Raw genomic sequence first — 19,947 nt, 5'->3', positions numbered from 1 at the left:
ATTCATTATCTAGGCTATCAATCAGCATCAGTCTTACTACATTTTTAGGCCAGACTATGAGGCAGAGAGCTTAATATACTGTACTGAACTGTACTGTGTTCTTCTAAGCACCCAGTACTGCACTCGGTCCAGAGTAAGAACTCAACAAATACCATAGACTGACGGTGTGATATTGCAACTGCTTTGTTTCTATTTAGTTTCTATCACTCCCTGAGTAACAGAGATGGGATATAGAAGCACACTTACCAAGAGCTAAATCCCATCGGTCTTCTGTCGTAATCAGGCAGGTCTGGCACGCTCTTGCAAGCTTCTATGTTTAGGTATTTAAATATGTGTATTTTACCTTTTATGCATATCTAGAGAAAACAAAAAGAAAGCCCATAATAGCCTTGTCGTCAACACACTGCCCAACTAAAAGGTTGACTATTCTTTCTTTATAAGCCCTTGCCCAACATACATTTGAGAGGGGAGGAAAAAAAAAGAAATCCCTATGAAATTATGTTTTATAACTAGCTGGTAGCAAGTCATAAGATGGCAAAAATATACGGAGCCAGTAGGACTTCAAATCGGAGCTGGTCGAAAACCTGAGTAGCTCGACTGCTTGGTTTAGCCAGGGAGGCACGTGACCTTCTTTGGCTGAACCAGGCATTCATTCATTCAATAGTATTTACTGAGTGCTTACAATGTGCAGAGCACTGTACTATGCGCTTGGAATGTACTAATCGGCAACAGACAGAGACAATCCCTGCCCACTGACGGGCTTACAGTCTAATCGGGGGAGACAGACAGACAAAAACAAGACAACTTAATCGCGATAAAGTACGGAGGAGCATTAAACAGGTTCCTCCTTTCGCAGAACACAAGCAGAGGCTCTTCCGTGAGGTTTTCCCCAGAGGTTCGCCTCCCTCTCCTTCCCTAACTCCCCACAATCTTCCCACTTTACAAAAGGGAAAATGAATTCACCTTTTATTCAACCCCTTAAGAAGAATGGTTAATTCTATCAGCCCAAAATCAGAGTAAAGGACTGAGATACGTCAGTATCAATCCTAAAGCAGAAGAACTAAAACACACACATTGGAAGGGCGTGGTTATAAAACGGGATCTCAATTTGGAAATGGGAACAAAATTTCCCCTGCAAGCATGACTTTGAAGCACATATGCTGTTGCTCTTTTCTCTGGAACGTTAAAACGATATCCTATAGGTCGCTAAAAAGAAACTCTCTTTCCTCTCAACTTCAAACAAGTCTCGAGAATAGAAATAATAACTTTCTTATTACATAATACACATTACTAAAACATCCATGCATTTTGCTGTACACCTGGTTTGTTTGTTTTTTTAGTAGACGTTGAAACTGATGCACAAAGGGATAGTGTGATTTAGAACCCTCAACATCCTTAGCAATTTGAATTTGGTGTTTGGTCAATGAAGGCAGCACGTCAGCCTTTAGGAGGCCATTTAAAAGAATTAAAATACTGCAGCAACTATAAAAGATATTTAGGGAAAAGGTCTGCAGGATTTACATAAGAGTCAATCTTCACAATGATTAGAATTATATAAATATAGAACTCCAGCTTTTCTTCACAGGTTAAGCAGGCAATTTGCTCAAAACCCAACTGCTACATTTAATTTCTATAATATTAATAGCTTGCAGTTGTCCCAAATCATAGTGATGGTCATATGATCCGGTATGCTGGACTTCACGTTGTTACAAATGTCCACACTGTTTACTATATTGACATCTTTAACTAGGATCCTTGTTCAACTTTGACATGCAAGGTCAGTCTTTGATTTTTACATCATCTTATGTTTGTACTTAATTCTGCTCTTTCTCCTGGTGTGAATATAAGAACTACTGAAAAAGAGGCTTGGTTTTAAGCCCCAAACAAAGTTTATCGAATAATTTCCCTTATGTCACTGTTAAAATGAAAAAGATCTAAATAGTAAATCTGTTTAAAATAGAGGGGAGAAAAAAGAAATCTCTTGTCAATCGGGAAGCCCTATAAGGCAATCGGACACCACACCACAATGAAACAATTTCACCAATTAAAAAAAGGTCGCGATCAAGATCTTGCTGTACGTCTCCCACCAAAAAGCTCTTTCTCTAATTGTACCATCCATACAAGAAGAAAGACCAGTGCCTACTTCAATTATTATGCTATAGATGTATGATTTGAATTTTTTTCCAAATACACCTAGTTCCATAAACGCTCACAACACAGCTGTTTGAACTGTTCTGTGACATTTGCTCCCCCTAAGGCTTTGACAAGACCAGATGAGAGGTTCCAGCGTGGCTTGGGAGTCAGAGGGTGTGGGTTCTAACCTCAGCTCTGTCACTTGCCTGCTGTGTGACCATGGGCAAGCCACTTAATTTATCTGCGCCTCAGTTACCTCATCTGTAAAATGGAGCTTAAGATGTAAGCCCCCCGGTGCGACAACCTGATTACCTTGTATCTACCCTAGTGCTTAGAACAGTGCTTGGCACATAGTAAGTGGTTAACAAAAACCAAAATTATTATTATTCTTAGGACTAAAAGCTTTTTTGCTACAGAGTTGGAAGAAACCCTACAAAGAAATCCCTTTCTTTAGGAAAAGTGTTTCCTTTGGTGGGGGGAAGCTTTTGATTGACGCAGGACTTGGCTTGCCAGAAAACTACCTTTTTTTGAAAAGATTTTCAGTTCAGAAAGTTAACTATATAATGTTCTCTGCCCACCCCCCGTGAGTTGCTTTGATTACATTCCCACCAATCATTCCAAAATTATGATTTCATTACAAAAAGCTTAATAAACCAGAAAGCCCTATCAGTGAAAAAGGAGACTCCACGATTCCCTGCCCCGTGTTTCCCTCCTCCTCAGTAGAAGGCTTAAATGGAAAAGACACCGAGGGCATATTTGCCTGCTTCATGATGAATTTCACACCTGTGCAGGAGGAGACTGTAGGGGGTTGTTATCGAGGGTGATCATCTGTAAGTGCCTGAGTTTGCGATAACAAACAGGGATCGTGGTAATTTTATTGCAGGAGACGTCCAACCGTATCAAAGGCAATTCTGCAAGCTCTGTGGGGACAGAAATGGAAATATTTAGTCAGGGAATTGTTGAAAGCCAGGAGAGGCAAAAATCACAAGCACAGTCATAGACGTTGGTATGACTATACACATCTTCCAGCCAAACAAAAGTGTCCGCAGTGAAAAAACCAAGGTTTCAAATCCACCTCATCCAATTGAAAAAACAAACAACCCTCAAAAACCACAAATGTAATCAGGTCAACAAGGATATGCCTTTTTTATATTTGAAGAATACCCATCATTGAGTTAATGAATGTGCAATAGTCGTTTTGGCCTTTCAGACTCTTTCCTCACCTTCAGGTAAACGCACTAAATGATTTCTTCGGATGTTGAGATCCCGCAGACATTCCAGATTGCCGACTTGGGGAGGTACTGTCTGTATTTCATTACAGCTCACATCCTGAATGAAACAGGAAACAAACCAAACAGCTGCTTGAACATATTCAAATGCCTGTTGTAAATAGCACCCAAACAATTCCCACAGTTCACTCTCCTATTTTCTATTTTGGAAACATCCACCAATTATTGCACATGATTTTATGGATCTCTGCATGAATTTTGCAGATGGAGATAAAAAAATATATTCTGGATCATGGACAAGGATGGGGAGTTCGAGCAAGTAGATCCCAAATAGGTCTAAAAAAAGGATCTACCTATGAAAGTCTTTACTGTAATTGTCTTGCTTTACAGACCTTGAAGAAAAGTTAAACAGAAGCAATAACATAATAAAACACAATTTTCAAAATTGTGAGATGGAAAGCCCATATCCCAAATGACAGTCAGTATGAGTAATCAATCAATCGTATTGTTTGAGGGCTTACAGCCTGCAGAGCACTGGACAAAGCACTTGGGAGAGTACAATATATTCATTCAATCGTATTTATTGAGTGCTTACTATGTGCAGAGCACTGTACTAAGCGCTTAGCAGAGTTGATGGACGCGTTCCCTGCCCACAGCGAGCAGTCAAGAACCTAAGATTAAAAATATAGTGGGGATACTCCATCAATCATTTCAGCTAATTTTGAACCACTTGAAGTGGGTCCAAAGAATGTGCATGACAAAGATATTGCAACGATGTGTCAGCAACGTAAAACGCTGAAGTACTACGAAAAGATTAGTCCTCCCATCATCACTTGGATAAATGATTCTAAACTAGATTGTAAGCTCCTTGTGGGTAGGGATGTGCCTGCACTGTATTGTCCCAAATGCTTACTTAGTTCAGTGACCTGCACACAGTAAGTATGCAATAAATTATTGAATTGGTCAATCACTAAATGGACTTGACTCCCAAGACACACTGATGATCTGCAGAGACTAAGATTGATAAATTGTGTTTATTTTGCTCATTTGAATGTAGCAGAATTAACTGCAGAATTTAGGTGTTGTGCAACTCAGGATGAGATCAACCCTAAAACCTGAGTAAAATTATTGTGATAGTTTTACCAGTGACACTTTATATTCAGATAACATGTCTAAAGAGCTCAAAGAGCTTTGTGGATTCCCATTTTAAAATAAAATAATAATAACAATATTTGTTAAGCACTTACTATGGGTCAGGCACGGTTCTAAGCACTGGGATCTACAAGTTAATCAGGTCAGACACAGTTCCCATCCCACATGGGGGTAACAATCTAAGATGTAGGGAGAACAGGTAAGGAATCCCCATTTTACATTCATTCATTCATTCAATAGTATTTATTGAGCGCTATGTGCAGAGCACTTGGAATGTACTAAGCACTTGGAATGTACAATTCAGCAACAGATAGAGACAATCCCTGCCCAATGACGGGCTTACAGTCTAATCAGGGGAGACAGACGGCAAAAACAAGACAACATAATCACAATAAATAGAATCAAGGGGATGTACACCTCATTAACAAAATAAATAGGGTAATAAAAATATATACATATGAGCACAGTGCTGAGTGGAGGGGGAGGGAGAGGAGCAGAGGGAAAGGGGGTTTAGCTGAAGGGGGGGAGGGGGGAAGGGTGCAGAGGGTGGAGGGGGAGCAGAGAGAGAGCAGAGGGAAAAGGGGAAGCTCAGTCTGGGAAGCTTACAGTTCACGAGACTGAGGCACAGAGAAGTTTAAGTGATTGCCCAAGATGGCAGAGCAGGAAAGTGGAGGAGTCGGGATTAGAACCCAGGTTCTCTGACTCCCAAGCCCGTACTCTTTCCACTAGGCCATGCTCCTCCTTATGATGTACTGATTAAGTACATAGTGGAGCAAATATCATCAATCCCTGACCTGAACTCTAGGGAACAGAGGGGGTGATAAGTGCTCAGTACAATGCTCTGTACAAAGTAAGCGCTCAATAAATATGATTGAATGAATGGGGGTGAGAAACACTGCATAAGCCTCCTCTCTCCTACTGACACACAAACCCACACACTAACGGACACATACAAAGAAAAATCTTCCGGAAGACAAGAGAGCTCAGAAATATCTCAGACACGTACACACCCAGATCCACATAAACAGGGCCACACAAACACACTTGTCTCCCACAGCTACACACATGGCTATATACACGTGGAACAACTTATCCATCTGCATCCACATAAATCATGACCCACAAATAAGCACATGCACTTATACCGTGGCTCAGTGGAAAGAGCACGGACTTAGGAGTCGGGGGTCATTGGTTCTAATCCTGGCTCTGCCACCTGTTCATTCATTCAATAGTATTTATTGAGCGCTTACTATGTGCAGAGCACTGTACTAAGCGCTTGGGATGAACAAGTCGGCAACAGATAGAGACGGTCCCTGCCGTTTGACGGGCTTACGGTCTGATCGGGGGAGACGGACAGACGAGAACAATGGCGATAAACAGCGTCAAGGGGAAGAACATCTCGTAAAAACAATGGCAACTAAATAGAATCGAGGCGATGTACAATTCATTAACAAAATAAATAGGGTAACGAAAATATATACAGTTGAGCGGACGAGTACAGTGCTGTGGGGATGGGAAGGGAGAGGTGGAGGAGCAGAGGGAAAAGGGGAAAATGAGGGTTTAGCTGCGGAGAGGTAAAGGGGGGATGGCAGAGGGAGTAGAGGGGGAAGAGGAGCTCAGTCTGGGAACGCCTCTTGGAGGAGGTGATTTTTAAGTAGGGTTTTGAAGAGGGAAAGAGAATCAGTTTGGCGGAGGTGAGGAGGGAGGGCGTTCCGGGACCGCGGGAGGACGTGACCCAGGGGTCGATGGCGGGACAGGTGAGACCGAGGGACGGCGAGGAGGTGGGCAGCAGAGGAGCGGAGCGTGCGGGGTGGGCGGTAGAAAGAGAGAAGGGAGGAGAGGTAGGAAGGGGCAAGGTGATGGAGAGCCTCGAAGCCTAGAGTGAGGAGTTTTTGTTTGGAGCGGAGGTGGATAGGCAACCACTGGAGTTGTTTAAGAAGGGGAGTGACACGCCCAGATCGTTTCTGCGGGAAGATGAGCCGGGCAGCGGAGTGAAGAATAGACCGGAGCGGGGCGAGAGAGGAGGAAGGGAGGTCAGAGAGAAGGCCGACACAGTAGTCTAGCCGGGATATAACGAGAGCCCGTAATAGTAAGGTAGCCGTTTGGGTGGAGAGGAAAGGGCGGATCTTGGCGATATTGTAGAGGTGAAACCGGCAGGTCTCGGTAACGGATAGGATGTGTGGGGTGAACGAGAGGGACGAGTCAAGGATGACACCGAGATTGCGGGCCTGAGAGACGGGAAGGATGGTCGTGCCATCCACGGTGATAGAGAAGTCTGGGAGAGGACCGGGTTTGGGAGGGAAGATGAGGAGCTCAGTCTCGCTCATGTTGAGTTTGAGGTGGCGGGCCGACATCCAGGTGGAGACGTCCCGGAGGCGGGAGGAGATGCGAGCCCGAAGGGAGGGGGAGAGGACAGGGGCGGAGATGTAGATCTGCGTGTCATCTGCGTAGAGATGGTAGTCAAAGCCGTGAGAGCGGAGTGAGTGTAAATGGAGAACAGAAGAGGGCCAAGGACTGACCCTTGAGGAACTCCAACAGTTAAAGGATGGGAGGGGGAGGAGGCTCCAGCGAAGGAGACCGAGAATGATCGGCCAGAGAGGTAAGAGGAGAACCGGGAGAGGACAGAGTCCGTGAAGCCAAGGTGAGATAAGGTATGGAGGAGGAGGGGATGGTCGACAGTGTCAAAGGCAGCAGAGAGGTCAAGGAGGATCAGAATGGAGTAGGAGCCATTGGATTTGGCAAGAAGGAGGTCATGGGTGACCTTAGAGAGAGCAGTCTCGGTAGAGTGGAAGGGACGGAAGCCAGATAGGAGGGGGTCTAGGAGAGAATGGGCTGTGTGACTTTGGGCAAGTCACTTAACTTCTCTATTCCTCAGTTCCCTCATCTGTAAAATGGCGATTAAGACTGTGAGGGTCACATGGGACAACCTGATTACACTGTATCTACCCTGGCGCTTAGAACAGTGCTCGGCACATAGTAAGTGCTTAACAAATACCAACATCATAATTATTATTATACATCCAGCTGGATCACTCACTACATGGTTGGACATTAACATTCAAAAAACTTCTGTTCAGAATGATCTCCCCCCCCCCCCCCCCCAACTTTTTGGTTTTCCCTTTTCCTCCACCTCCAAAAACAGTGGAACACAAGCTTCGTCCTATAGACCATAAGTTCCTCGGGAAAAGAGACTGTCTACCGACTCTAAAACAGGATCCAAGGCTTAGAACAGTGTTTGACGCATGGTAAGCGCTTAAAAATATCTTCTAAAAAAAACCTCTCATATTGTACTTTGCCAGGTGTTTAGTACAGTGCTCTGCATAAAGTAAGCACTTAAGTGCTATTAAAAAAGTCTCTATTGCTTGGTACCTTGCCAAGTATTTAGTATGGTGCTCTGCCCACAGTTAGCACTCATATAACACTGCTTAACTGAAACACACAAAGCAAAACCTCAGACTGACCCACAAAAGAAATCAGCAGACTGACAGGCACACCCCAGGGCCACTGAAACACATAGCCGTCAACATTCACTCATTCAATAGCAACAGAACATTAACAGCGGGAGAATATTAAGAAGAAAAACAGAAGAAAAACCAGAAAGGGAAATCGAATGAGAAAAAGCATATCATCTACCTAATAAGCAAAAGTGCTATTTTCTGAAAGTGTTACAGTGTAGCAGGCCCAGTAACTTAGAATTTTGTTATGTATGGTATAATGGCCTAGAAAACTGTCTGCCTGGCCCCTTTGAATTTAATATACAACAAACTCTTGTCTATCTGAATATGAGACATTCAAATTTTCAGATGACTGAAATTCTTTCAGATATATGACTGTATTATCTAACAGTCTTCCTCTTTTACCCCTGCAATGCTGGAATGTGAGTGGGGTGAACAGGCTAAAAATAAATATCTTCCCACTGTGGTTTGGGGTGGGGGGGGGGGCGTGCAGATGAAGGTGGCAAAATTTAGATTTTGTTTTTAAGCCTCCTTCATCCAGACCCTCTGGATCAAAATGGGAAATACCAAAAGGCTGATATACTTTTACCCTTGGTTCCAATCTTTTTGGATATTTGAGAATTTGCTGTATTTGCCACTTTGTCTACTAAGAACTATATAATTTTGATGTGCTTGAAAGATGGGATTTTATAGATATATAGCTGTCTGCATCTCTTTTTATCGTATTTGTTAAGCGCTTATTATATGTTAGGAACTGAAATAATAATAATTATTATTATGGCATGTGTTACGCATTTACTATGTGCAAGGCACTGTACTAAGCACTGAAGTGGATACAAGCAAAGTGGGTCGGACACAGTCCCTGTCCCACATGGGGCTTACAGTCTTAATCCCTATTTCAGAGATGTGAGGTGACTTGCCCCAGGTCACTCAGCAGACAAGTGGTAGAGCCGGGATTAGAACCCAAAACGTGGATTCCCAGGCCCCTGCTCTAGCCACTATACCATGCTGCTTCTGTAGAGACAAGTTAATCAGGCTGGACAAGCTAATCAGGTTGGACCCAACCATGTCCCGCATGGGGTTCACAATCTTAATCCTCATTTTCCAGATGAGGTAACTGAGGCCTGAGGAACTGAAATGACTCGTGCACACACAGCACACAACTGGCAGAGCCAGGAATAGAATCCAGATCCTTCTGACTCTCAGGTCTATTCTCTCTCCACTAGACCAAATGGCTTCCCACCACTAAAGGTGAAATTCACCTGTGTGTCAATAAACAGGCCAAGAAGGGTCCTGCAGTCCCGGACACTTTGTGCATACAGAAAGGCTATCCTCCATAGAGTTTGATGTGACATTGATTAGTGCTGTTTTTGCTTTGGCCTCCTTGTCTCCCATTCCTGACGAAATTTCTATTCGAAAGAGTCACTCCGAATGCAACGCTGGTCTGTCCTTGAACTGACGCTCGGTTTTCAGCTGGGACGCAGCATTATCTAAGGCTCTGTTTTACTGTTTGCCTAAAATGTCTCCTCTGTCAATCAATCCATCGTATACACTGGTATACAAAGCACCGTACCAAGCGCTTGGGAGAGTACAATATAACAGTGTTGGGTCCTCCAGGCTTTCTGTTTTCTAACCTCAGCAATTTGGGTGTCCTGTTGTCCTTCATTCTCCTCCCGCGTCCCACCCAGTTCAACTACAGTGAGATGAGCATAGCTGTGATGCTAGGAGATGGGCTTCGCTTCGCAACTTCACTATTCGTCATCTGGTCTTGCCCTTTGATATTAAATACGGCCTAGAGATGACACTTGTGCTCCAGGAGCCAAAAGTGATACTGGCGTGAACTCTCTACAGAAGGTTGGGCGGCACTACAGCTCTGTACTTCTTTAATTTGGTCTGGAGCTCGATATCTTACTGACGGCGTAGCAAAAAAAATGGGGTGGCCATCTCGATTTGATTTTCTACTTCTGTGCCAATCACAACATACTACCGGGGTAATGGAATTCTGACAGAGTTAAATTCAGTGTTGTCAATATAAATTTGGGCTGAGGATAAGGCTTCCCCGGTGAAGGCTGAAATTGGCCTCCATTTTCTTCAGACATTGCCAGCTAAGTGTTAACAGGTAGTAATATTTAAACAGTTAACAATCATCTGCAAGGAGACTGAGGAGCAACTGTCTTCTAGCATATAAATGTCGTAGCCTAGAAGAAAGAGCATGGGATTGGGGATCAGAAGACCAAGGTTCTAGTCCTGGCTCTACCATCTGCTTGTTGTGTGACCTCGGGCACGTCATGTAATTGCTCCAAGATCCCATTTCCACATCTGTTAAGTGGGGATAAAACACATGCTCTCCCACCCTCTTAAACTGTGAGCTTCATGTGTGGCAGGGCCTGTCCAGTCGATTTTGTTTCAATCCCACTGATTTAACAGTGTTTGGCGTATGCTCTAAACTGTATGCTCGTTAGAGGCAGGGAATGTGCCTTCTAATTCTCTTATATTACGCTGTCCCAAGCACTTATTACTGTGCTCTGCACAGAGTGAGCCCTCAATAAAAACCACACTGATTGACGGTAATATATTTACTTGACTTTTTAAAAAGTGATACTTTTTAAGCACTATGTATCAACACTGTACTAAGCGCTGGGGTAAAACCAAGAGAATCAGGCTGGATACATTCCTTGTTCCACATGGACCTCACAGTCTAAGACCTTAATAAACACCATCAATATTATCATCACCATCATTGGGACTGTTTTCATATAGATAATTCATTATCCATATTAAGACAAAAGAGTAAATGCACTTGACCTGTAATGGGAAATTTCATTTGCTATTATTCATAACTTTCTCTCTGTCAGTAAAAGACTGTTAAGCACTGGACTGCTTGTCAAGGGAGATTTGGGGGTTACTTTCTCTAGAGGGTCTCATATTAAATTAGAAATCCACTAGTTTTTGCTTGGAGGAATGGAGTGGGGCCAGATAAATATATGTTGGTATTTGTTAAGCGCTTACTATGTGCAGAGCACTGTTCTAAGTGCTGGGGTAAATACAGGGTAATCAGGTTGTCCCACGTGAGGCTCACAATCTTAATCCCTATTTTACAGATGAGGTAACTGAGGCACAGATGATTTATTGGGTCTTTTTGAACTGTGATTAACAACTGCCCCTCATAACAGCATGAGCATTAATCTACAAAAAATTATGTGAGGGCTTGTGGGTCCCCTAATGACATCTCTCTGGAGGAACGACAGAGGATTTCTGCTATAAAATAAGACATTTTCTTTTTATCATTTCTCATAGATCAGAAGGCTCATTATTTCCATTAAACTCATATTTAAAAATATCAAAAATGAAAAAAAGGCAATGCTAGGTTATTTCAGTTCCTTAATATACTTTTACATTTATATATACATTTATAACATCTACTAAATCTCATGAAGCTTCTACATAAATGAATCACAACTGACTTAAAACAAAGAATTTAGTAAAGGTTAAGGAATCTGAGTTTAGGAAGGAATAAAAAAAGTGCTCTATCTTCTATTGAGACTATGAAACTGAAAAGTTGAATAAAATAAATTATTCTGAAGTAGCAAGGTAAGGTATTTAGTATTCTAAATTTAGAATAATTTATTTTACTGTGTTTTTCAGTTTTCGGTGTCAGGAGTCAGAATAAAAGAAATCAACATTATTAAAGGACAGGGGTTCTAAAATATGCCACATATAAATCATGCACTTTGAAAGAGCCACTTGAAAGTTCTGCTTTAATCAATTTACATGATGTTTAAAACTCTCCTCAAAACAGTTAAACTGATCGCATTTTGGGGCACTTAAAGGCATTCCTTCAGAAGATAAGCTTAATTAGAAAAAGTGAGATATGTCCATTTAAATACACATAGGTGATCTCTACTAATCTGACCATGAGGCTGTGGTGAGTACATGCTCATCAAGTGGGATCATTTGTGTCCTCTTCTGGAAGGTTCAAATCACCTGGTTAGTAGTAACTGTGATATCTGTTAAGTGCTCACAATGTGCCAAGCATCACGCTAGATGCCGAGATAGATTCAACACATTCAGATGAGACACGGTGCCTGCTCCAAATGGGAATCACAGTTTAAGTAGGAGGGAGCACAGGTATTCAATCCTCTTTTTACAGATGAGGGCACCGAGACAGAGAAATTGGGTGATTTGCCCAAGATCACACATAGCAGACAAGAGGTGGAGCTGGGATTAGAACCCGGGTTTCCTGACTCTCCGTTCTGCGCTCTTCCCACTAGGCCGCGGGAGACAACGAGACCAGTTAAGTAGGTACTTTTCCCAACTGAAAATACTCCTGTTTGCCGGCTTTAAGGCACTCGATCAACTCTTTCGATCTACTCTCCCGCCGTACCCCAGCTCCTGCTCTTCGTTCCTCTGAAGCTAAAGTACGATGCCTCATTCTCATCTCTCCCACTTCTTACTCAACCCTTCTCCACCCCATCTGAAATTTTCTCCCTCTTTGAAACTCTCCCTATCTTCAAAGCCCTTCTGAAATCACACCTCTTTCAGGAAGTCTTTGACAATTAATGTCTAATTCTTCCTTGTTTATATTCTCCCACCTGCCAATTCGGTACTTCAGGTCTCACCATCTTCCATAGTGCTTAAAATGGACGTTTCCTCTTACTTAAGCAATAACTCCTATCTCCCTTTCCTTCTATCTGTAGTTCAGGTTAATGTTTGACTCCTCCACTAGACTTTAAGCTGGGTGAGGGCAGCGATCTTTCTACTGTACTCTCCCATGTACTTAATACAGCTCTCTGCACACAGCAGGTATTCAACAAATACTACTGCCTGATGTCAGCTCAGCTGAAAGACCGTGGGTGACCAAAATCAATTTAGAAGGACTGAAGAGAATTAAACTTCAAGTCTGTATCCAATGTAACTTCAAATTTTTCTGTATTATGTCCAAAAACAGAGTGACCTAGTGGATAGACCCCAGGTCTAAGGTCTTTCCACTACACCACACGGCTTCTCGTGCGGCATGCACAGCACTGAATTTAACCCCAGACTGAGCTCCCCCCTTTTACCCTCTGCTCCCTCTACCCCCCCTTCACCTCTCCACAGCTAAATCCTCTTCTCCCCCTTTTCCCTCTGCTCCTCCTCCTCTTCCGTCCCACCCCCTCAGCACTGTACTGGTCCGCTCAACTGTATATATCTTCATCACCCTATTCATTTTGTTTAATGAGATGTACATCACCCTGATTCTATTTATTTGCCATTGTTTTCATGAGATGTTCTTCCCCTTGACTCTCTTTATTGCCACTGTTCTTGTCTTGCCTGTCTCCCCCGATTAGACTGTAAGCCCGTCAAAGGGCAGGGACTGTCTCTACCTGTTGCCGATTTGTACATTCCAAGTGCTTTAGTACAGTGCTCTGCACATAGTAAGTGCTCAATAAATACTATTGAATGAATGAATGAACTAAGCGCTTGTGAAAGTACAACAAAGTAAGGTAGGAGACACGATCCCTCAGAGATCTTAAACTCCAGTCAGGGGAGACAGACATGAAAAGACATTACAGGTGGGGGGACCGACCTAGAATTCAAATATGTACATAAAGGTTGTGGCTTACGGGGGGGGGGGGGGGGGGGGGGGGGGGGGGGGGAGAGAGGGGGAGACCCAAGTGTTTAAGGGGATATGGACTCAGGCGCACGAGTACACTTGACAGTACGTAGGGAAAACAGGATGCAGAGATTAGTCAGGGAAGGTGTTCTGGAGGAGATATACTTTTAGCTGAACTTTGAGATGGGAAAATAGGTGGTCTGTTGATATGAAGGAGGAGGGATTTGGAGAAATAGGAGAGTGTGCGCAAAGGTGACCTGGGCTGAAAGTATATCCTAGCTTGCATCCAAGGGTGAATACACATGCTGTTGTATTCCCTTGGTGGTCCAGGGTCACAAGGATATAGTAGGCGTTCCCAGCGACCAATCCACTGGGCCTGGAATCCTCTGAGTGGGTTGGGTGTGCTGCTGAGTTGCCCCAACAGAGTTCAGTATACACTGGGGTATATAATAATAATAATGTTGGTATTTGTTAAGCGTGTACTGTGCAGAGCACTGTTCTAAGCGCTGGGGGAGATATAGGGTAATCAGGTTGTCCCACGTGAGGCTCACAGTCTTAATCCCCATTTTACAGATGAGGTAACTGAGGCACAGAGAAGTGAAGTGACTTGTCCACAGTCACACAACTGCCAAGTGGCAGAGCCGGGATTGGAACCCATGACCTCTGACTCCCAAGCCCGGGGTCTTTCCACTGAGCCACGCTACTGATCTAGGGCCTGGCCAGCCTTGGTCTAAACTGGTCCCAGCCCCTAAAACCACTGGGCTGATCTGTCTCCCTGCTAGACTGCAAAAATAATAATAATTATGGTATATGTTAAGCGCTTACTTTTTGCCAAGCACTGTTCTTAGCTCTGGGGTAGATACAAGGCAATGAGGTTGTCCCACATGGGGCTCACAGTTTCAATCCCCATTTGACAGATGAGGTAACGGAGGCACAGAGAACTGAAGTGGCTTGCCCAAGGTCACACAGCAGACAAGCGGCGGAGGCGGCATTAGAACCCACATCCTCTGACTTCAAAGCCTGGGCTCTTTCCACTAAGCCACACTGCTTCTCTGTAAGGACTGTAAGGAGTTAGAGGTAGGAATCCTGCCTACGTGCTCTACCGTCCTCTCCCAATCACTTGGTACAGTGTTCTGCACAGAGTAAGTGCTCCAAAAGGATAACTGAGTCGCTGATTGATTCCAAGTGGCAGCCCAGTTTGGTCTGGCCCTGAGAGATGCCTGGGCACCCCCGAACCAAAAGTCAGTTGAGCGCAACCAAAAATGACCTAGAGTTCACTTCCCGGGGCGCCGCTGCATGGAGCATTGCTGATCCTGAAGTGCTGAGCCCGTTTTACTTTCGGAGGGCTCTCTTCTCGTTGAATGGCCAAAATGGGGGATTTCTGAGGACCGGGGCCTGGCCGAGCCCGGTCCAAGCTCACCACGGGGCGACTTGATCCTAACTGAGCTGGCCGTGGGTTTGGCGTACAAAGGCTGACGAGGACCTGAGCAGGACTCTAATGCAAGGGAGGCTCAGAAGAAGCCTCTGGAAAGTTGGGCTCACAATTTATAAAATCAAAATAGCTGGAGGAAAAAAGAAAAATCCATCAGATGTATCCCTACAGGCTTAAGAAGCAGAACAACTGTCATACAGCTTTAAAATACTTGAAGAGCAGAGTTTGGAAGATCCAGGAGCTGGAGAAGTATTATTTCAATCAACCAATGATATTTATTGAGTGCTTACTATGTGCAGAGAACTGTACTAACTGCTTGGGAGAGAACAATATAATACAGTCGGTAGACACATTCTCTGACCACAAAGAGATTACAGTTTAGAGAGGGGGATGAACATTAAATACATTTACATAAATACTGTGAGCTGAGGGTGGGGTAAAAATCAAATGCTTAAAGGGTACAGATAATAATAATAATAATAATAATGGTATTTGTTAAGCACTTACTATGTGCCAAGCACTGTTCTAAGTGCTGGGGTACATAAAGGGTAATCAGGTCCCACATGGGGCTCATAGTTTTAGTCCCCATTTTGTAGATGAGGTAACTGAGGCACAGAAAAGTTAAGTGACTTGCCCAAAGTCACACAGCCGATAAGTGGCAGAGCCGGGATTAGAACCCACGACCTCTGTGACTCCCAAGCCCGTGCTCTGTCCACTGAGCCACACTCCAAGCTCGTAGGCGACGGAGAAGGGAGGAGGAGTAGAGGAAAGAAAACTTAAATGGGAAAGGTCTCTTAGAGGAGATGTGATTTGAATAAGAGTCGGAAGGTGGGCGCAGTAATGGGCTGTGGTATATGAAGGGGGAGGGATTTCCAGGCCAGAAAGAGGATGTGGGTAAGGGGGCTGTTGGTGACACAGATGAGATCGAGGTACAGTGAGTTGGCGTTAGAGGAGCAAAGTGTGGGGATTGGGTCGTAGTAGGAAATCGGTGAGGTTAGGCAGGAGGGGGGCGAGCCAACTGAGTGCTTCAAAGCTGATGGTAAGGAGTCTCCGTTTGATGTGGAGGTGGATGGGCGACCACTGGAGGTTCTAAAGGAGTGGGGAGACATAGACTAAACTTTTATAGAAAAATGATCGGGCAGCAAAGAATGTCCCGGAGTGGGGAAAGACAGGAGGCAGGAAGATAAGTGAAGAGGATGATGCACAGTCTAGGTGGGACAAGAGAAGTGCTTGGATAGAGAGGAAATGGCAGATTTTAGTTATTAGGAAAAAAATCAAATCCCGTCGGTAGATTTATAAGCGTTACAACTCTGAAAATAGACGGCAGTAACAATAAAAAACCAAAAAGATTAACTTACAAGCTCTGTCAAATGTCTGAGTTGCCCAATTTCTTCCGGAAGTGAGACCAGTTTATTATTGCTAGCAATTAAGACTTTCAGTGGCAAATTACACATGTGTACTGGCAGCGTTGAAAGCTGGTTTCGACTAAATGGGTAAGAAGGAAAAAAAAAAAAAGGCAGTCAGAGAATACCAGAACATGAAAGGCTTTTCCCTTTTGCACCTACTGAATACCACAAACTCAGAGAAGAATACAGAGCAGGTACACCGTATAACTATTATGATGATGGAGTCTCCGGTGGAGACTGGACGGATAAGTATTGGCCCTGGTGCAGAATCCCCTCACTCACCAGGATTGACGACAGTGCCGGGGGTCGGCACAGCAATACTCATCCTCTCTTGTCCTGTTCCCACTGAGGTGAACAGTGTACTGAGCAGCTGTGGGGGGCAGGAGTGTAAGCACGTTAGGAAGTCCATGGAAAAGTGGTTTACGGGCAGGTCTTTCTGATGGCGTCCTTGAGCATGGCACCGTGCTGAAGATATGACACAGTGCCATGGGCCAGAAAGGAGTTGCCCCAGAAGGAGCATGACCTAGTGGCAAGAGCAGGGGCTTGGGAGTCAGAGGACGTGGGTTCTAATCCCGGCTCCGCCGCTAGTCTGCTGTGTGACCTGGGGCAAGTCGCTTTATTCTCTTTGCCTCAGTTACCTCATCTGGAAAATGGGGATTAAGACTGGAAGCCCTACATGGGACAACCTGACAGCTTGCCTAAGCCAACTCAGGCCTTCCCTGTTTCTTCTAGGGGCTAGGTGGCCCTAGGCATGTGGTTCAGTTCCCCAGTTATCCAGGTGATAATACTGCATTTTGTTTCTTCTTCATCAGAGTACAAAAATCATGTCTGAATTCCAAAATTAACATTTAACTTGAATTGAATATTTCTGAGTCCCATTTCATAGTATAAACACGGTGGTGATTTCTGCATTAATTCCACTCTTTCCTGGCTTTTGCTAATAAGGAAAATGGATAAATGAATGTATGACATCACAATCATCTGCTGGTATACAAATAACAAAGAATATTTCGTTTAGAGTACTAGACTCCAGTGCCAATCCAATATCCATATGCAAATATTTGTTTTGAGGTGAGAAGAACGAAGGCTCTCACATAACAGATAAACAAATACTGACCATAGGTGGCTGTGTTAGGAAAAATGTAGTGGGTGAGGTGGAGGAAAATCTCCAAGAAATATATATGGTACACTGAAAAATGTTCGAATCTTCCAGAGGTCACATAAGAAAACAAAATGTCAATTCTAAGACAGTGACAACTCATCACACATTTGCGTTTGTCTTGTCTTATGCTGTCAAGTTGTTCCCGACCCACAGTGACACCACGGACACATCTCTTCCAGAACACCCCGTTCTCCTTCTGCAATCGTTTTGGTAGTATATCCATAGAGTTTTCTTGGTAAAATTACAGAAATGGTTGACCACTGCCGCCTTCCACGCAGTAAACGCGCGTCTCCACCCTTGACTCTCTCCCAAAAAGCAGCAGAATTACAATGGATTTGTAAATTGGTTGAACATTTTCATTGCTAAAATGCATTTAAACAAAAACAATTTAAAATAAATGAATTTGGGGAGTTTTTTGGAGGGGGAAAAATTTTAACCTGATTTTTTAAAAAAATCAGCCAGAGCAATCAAATTAAATTGGGTACAACCCTAAAAACCAATACCCTAATTATTATCTACTAACAAAAGAGGTAATATACTTTTTACCAAAACCAACCCTAAGGGAAGGATAAATAGAAGATGATAATTCTAAGTACAGCTAGACATTATACCTATAAATACTCTCTTCCTTCTGTGACTTTTTCTAATTAAAACCAGCCTTCATCGTATTAGTAATAAATGTTGATACTTATTATATTGGCAACAAATACACCTGCTTCCTTGAGCTGGCATGCAGACTTGGGGAACTATATGTTTCCTGATTATTTACTTCCAAAGAAGCAATTTCATTCATCATCAGCAATCAGGCACCCTATTTTTATCTTAAGAATGTGTGCGACGGATTTATGAATAGGTTCTTGATTTTCTAAGGCAGGAAATCTGGAAATCATTTATTCCAATAAGTTTTATTTTATCCTTTCCCAACAGATTTAAAAGAAAGCAATCAAATCCATGAGGAAGTGGACTGAGCCCACTGCACTCTGAAATGCGATGGTTCGGGCCAGTAATCGACCTGCTCCTCTTTCTGGAAAGCTTCATCTAGGTGGTCGGGGGAAGAGTGGACTATAAACCCTAAACCCTATCTGGGCATGTCTCAAGGTGACCCTGGGGTACCGGCCATCTCAAGGTCAAATGCTATCTCGTGACCTCCTGAGCCAGCAGGCGGAACTCGGAAGTGAGGGTGGAATAGCACCCCCACAACCGAAACTGCCAGCTTGACAGTCCAAGCTGGGAATACAGAAGGTGTCCCTCGCCCCCGTGCCAATCAAATTAGGAATGGAGAAGGGGGGAGGGCAGATTGGATACACTGAGGCCGGAAGCCGGAATGGCCTAAGGGCAGAGGTGATAAATACCTGCCGCCTCTACCCTTCTGGGCAGAGGAAGGGGACTTGAAGCAGCCGGCTGCAGGTCGCCTCTGTCCAGAGCGTGAGAAGGCCGCTCTGCCTGCACCGAGTTAGGAGCCGTGGGATGGGTGAGTGTCCCGTCCTGCTGAGCGCTCGTGGGGTTGGAAGCCAGAGGCTTCACCATGGGTACGTAACGTTTAAATGGATTTGATGTCTAAGTGGGTGCCTCCCCAGTGGGACGTGAATATGGTGGGAGCTAGCCGCCTCACCGAGTGCGAGTAGCACGTAAGTGGATTTGATGTCTAAGCGGGTGCCTCCCGAGTGGGACGTGAACAGGGCGAGAGCTAGCCGCCTCACCAAGTGCGAGTAACACATAAGTGGGTAACGCAAAACTGGGTTTAGCGCATAAGTGTACGTAACTCATAAATGTATGTAACCCGTAAGTGTATGTAACTCATTAATGTTTAACACATAAGTGTATTTAACGCAAAGGTGGATTCCTCCTGGGTGGGGCGAGCACATGGTGGGAGCCAGCTGACTCACCACGTTGTAAATAAATCATAAGTGGGCTCGGGTGTCCGGCCACACGCAAGTAAGCAGCGTGGCTCAGTGGAAAGAGCGTGGGCTGTGGAGTCAGAGGTCATGAGTTCGAATCCCAGCTCTGCCACTTGTCAGCTGTGTGACTGTGGGCAAGTCACTTAACTTCTCTGTGCCTCAGTTCCCTCATCTGTAAAATGGGGATTAAGACTGTGAGCCCCACGTGGGACAACCTGATTCCCCTGTGTCTACCCCGGTGCTTAGAACAGTGCTCGGCACATAGTAAGCGCTTAACAAATACCAACATTATTATTATTAAGTAACATACCAGTGTATTCCTCCCGTTAGGGAAGCTTTAACACCATATTTCTCCCAAAAGGGAAGGCCGATTTGTCGCATCTGAATAATTAATTCAATTCCGCAGAATAAATTCTATACAAATCTCAGGTTTTCCATCCCCGGCCTCTCTCTCTCTCTCTCTCTCGCCGTGCCGATTCCGAAAGAA

The 19,947-nt window shown here is 44.1% G+C and overlaps 1 protein-coding gene across 8 annotated transcripts in view; it reads right to left on the bottom strand.

The window, feature by feature from the left end:
- The window catches only part of LRCH3 (leucine rich repeats and calponin homology domain containing 3), a 138,758-nt gene that overhangs the window by 47,996 nt on the left and 70,815 nt on the right, over window positions 1–19,947 (bottom strand). For all 8 annotated transcript variants that reach the window (XM_029059336.2, XM_029059367.2, XM_029059316.2 and 5 more), the window contains exons 3-6: window positions 16,353–16,479; window positions 3,357–3,462; window positions 2,917–3,053; window positions 247–356 (exon numbers count right to left, since the gene is read on the bottom strand). In XM_029059336.2, the coding sequence (XP_028915169.1) occupies window positions 247–356; window positions 2,917–3,053; window positions 3,357–3,462; window positions 16,353–16,479 (480 nt within the window). The remainder of the gene's footprint in view (window positions 1–246; window positions 357–2,916; window positions 3,054–3,356; window positions 3,463–16,352; window positions 16,480–19,947) is intronic.

This window comes from Ornithorhynchus anatinus, chromosome 1 (assembly GCF_004115215.2).
Source record: "Ornithorhynchus anatinus isolate Pmale09 chromosome 1, mOrnAna1.pri.v4, whole genome shotgun sequence".
NCBI lineage: Eukaryota > Metazoa > Chordata > Mammalia > Monotremata > Ornithorhynchidae > Ornithorhynchus > Ornithorhynchus anatinus.
Note: the sequence above shows the minus strand (reverse complement) of the source record. Positions and strands in the feature narration are given on the sequence as shown.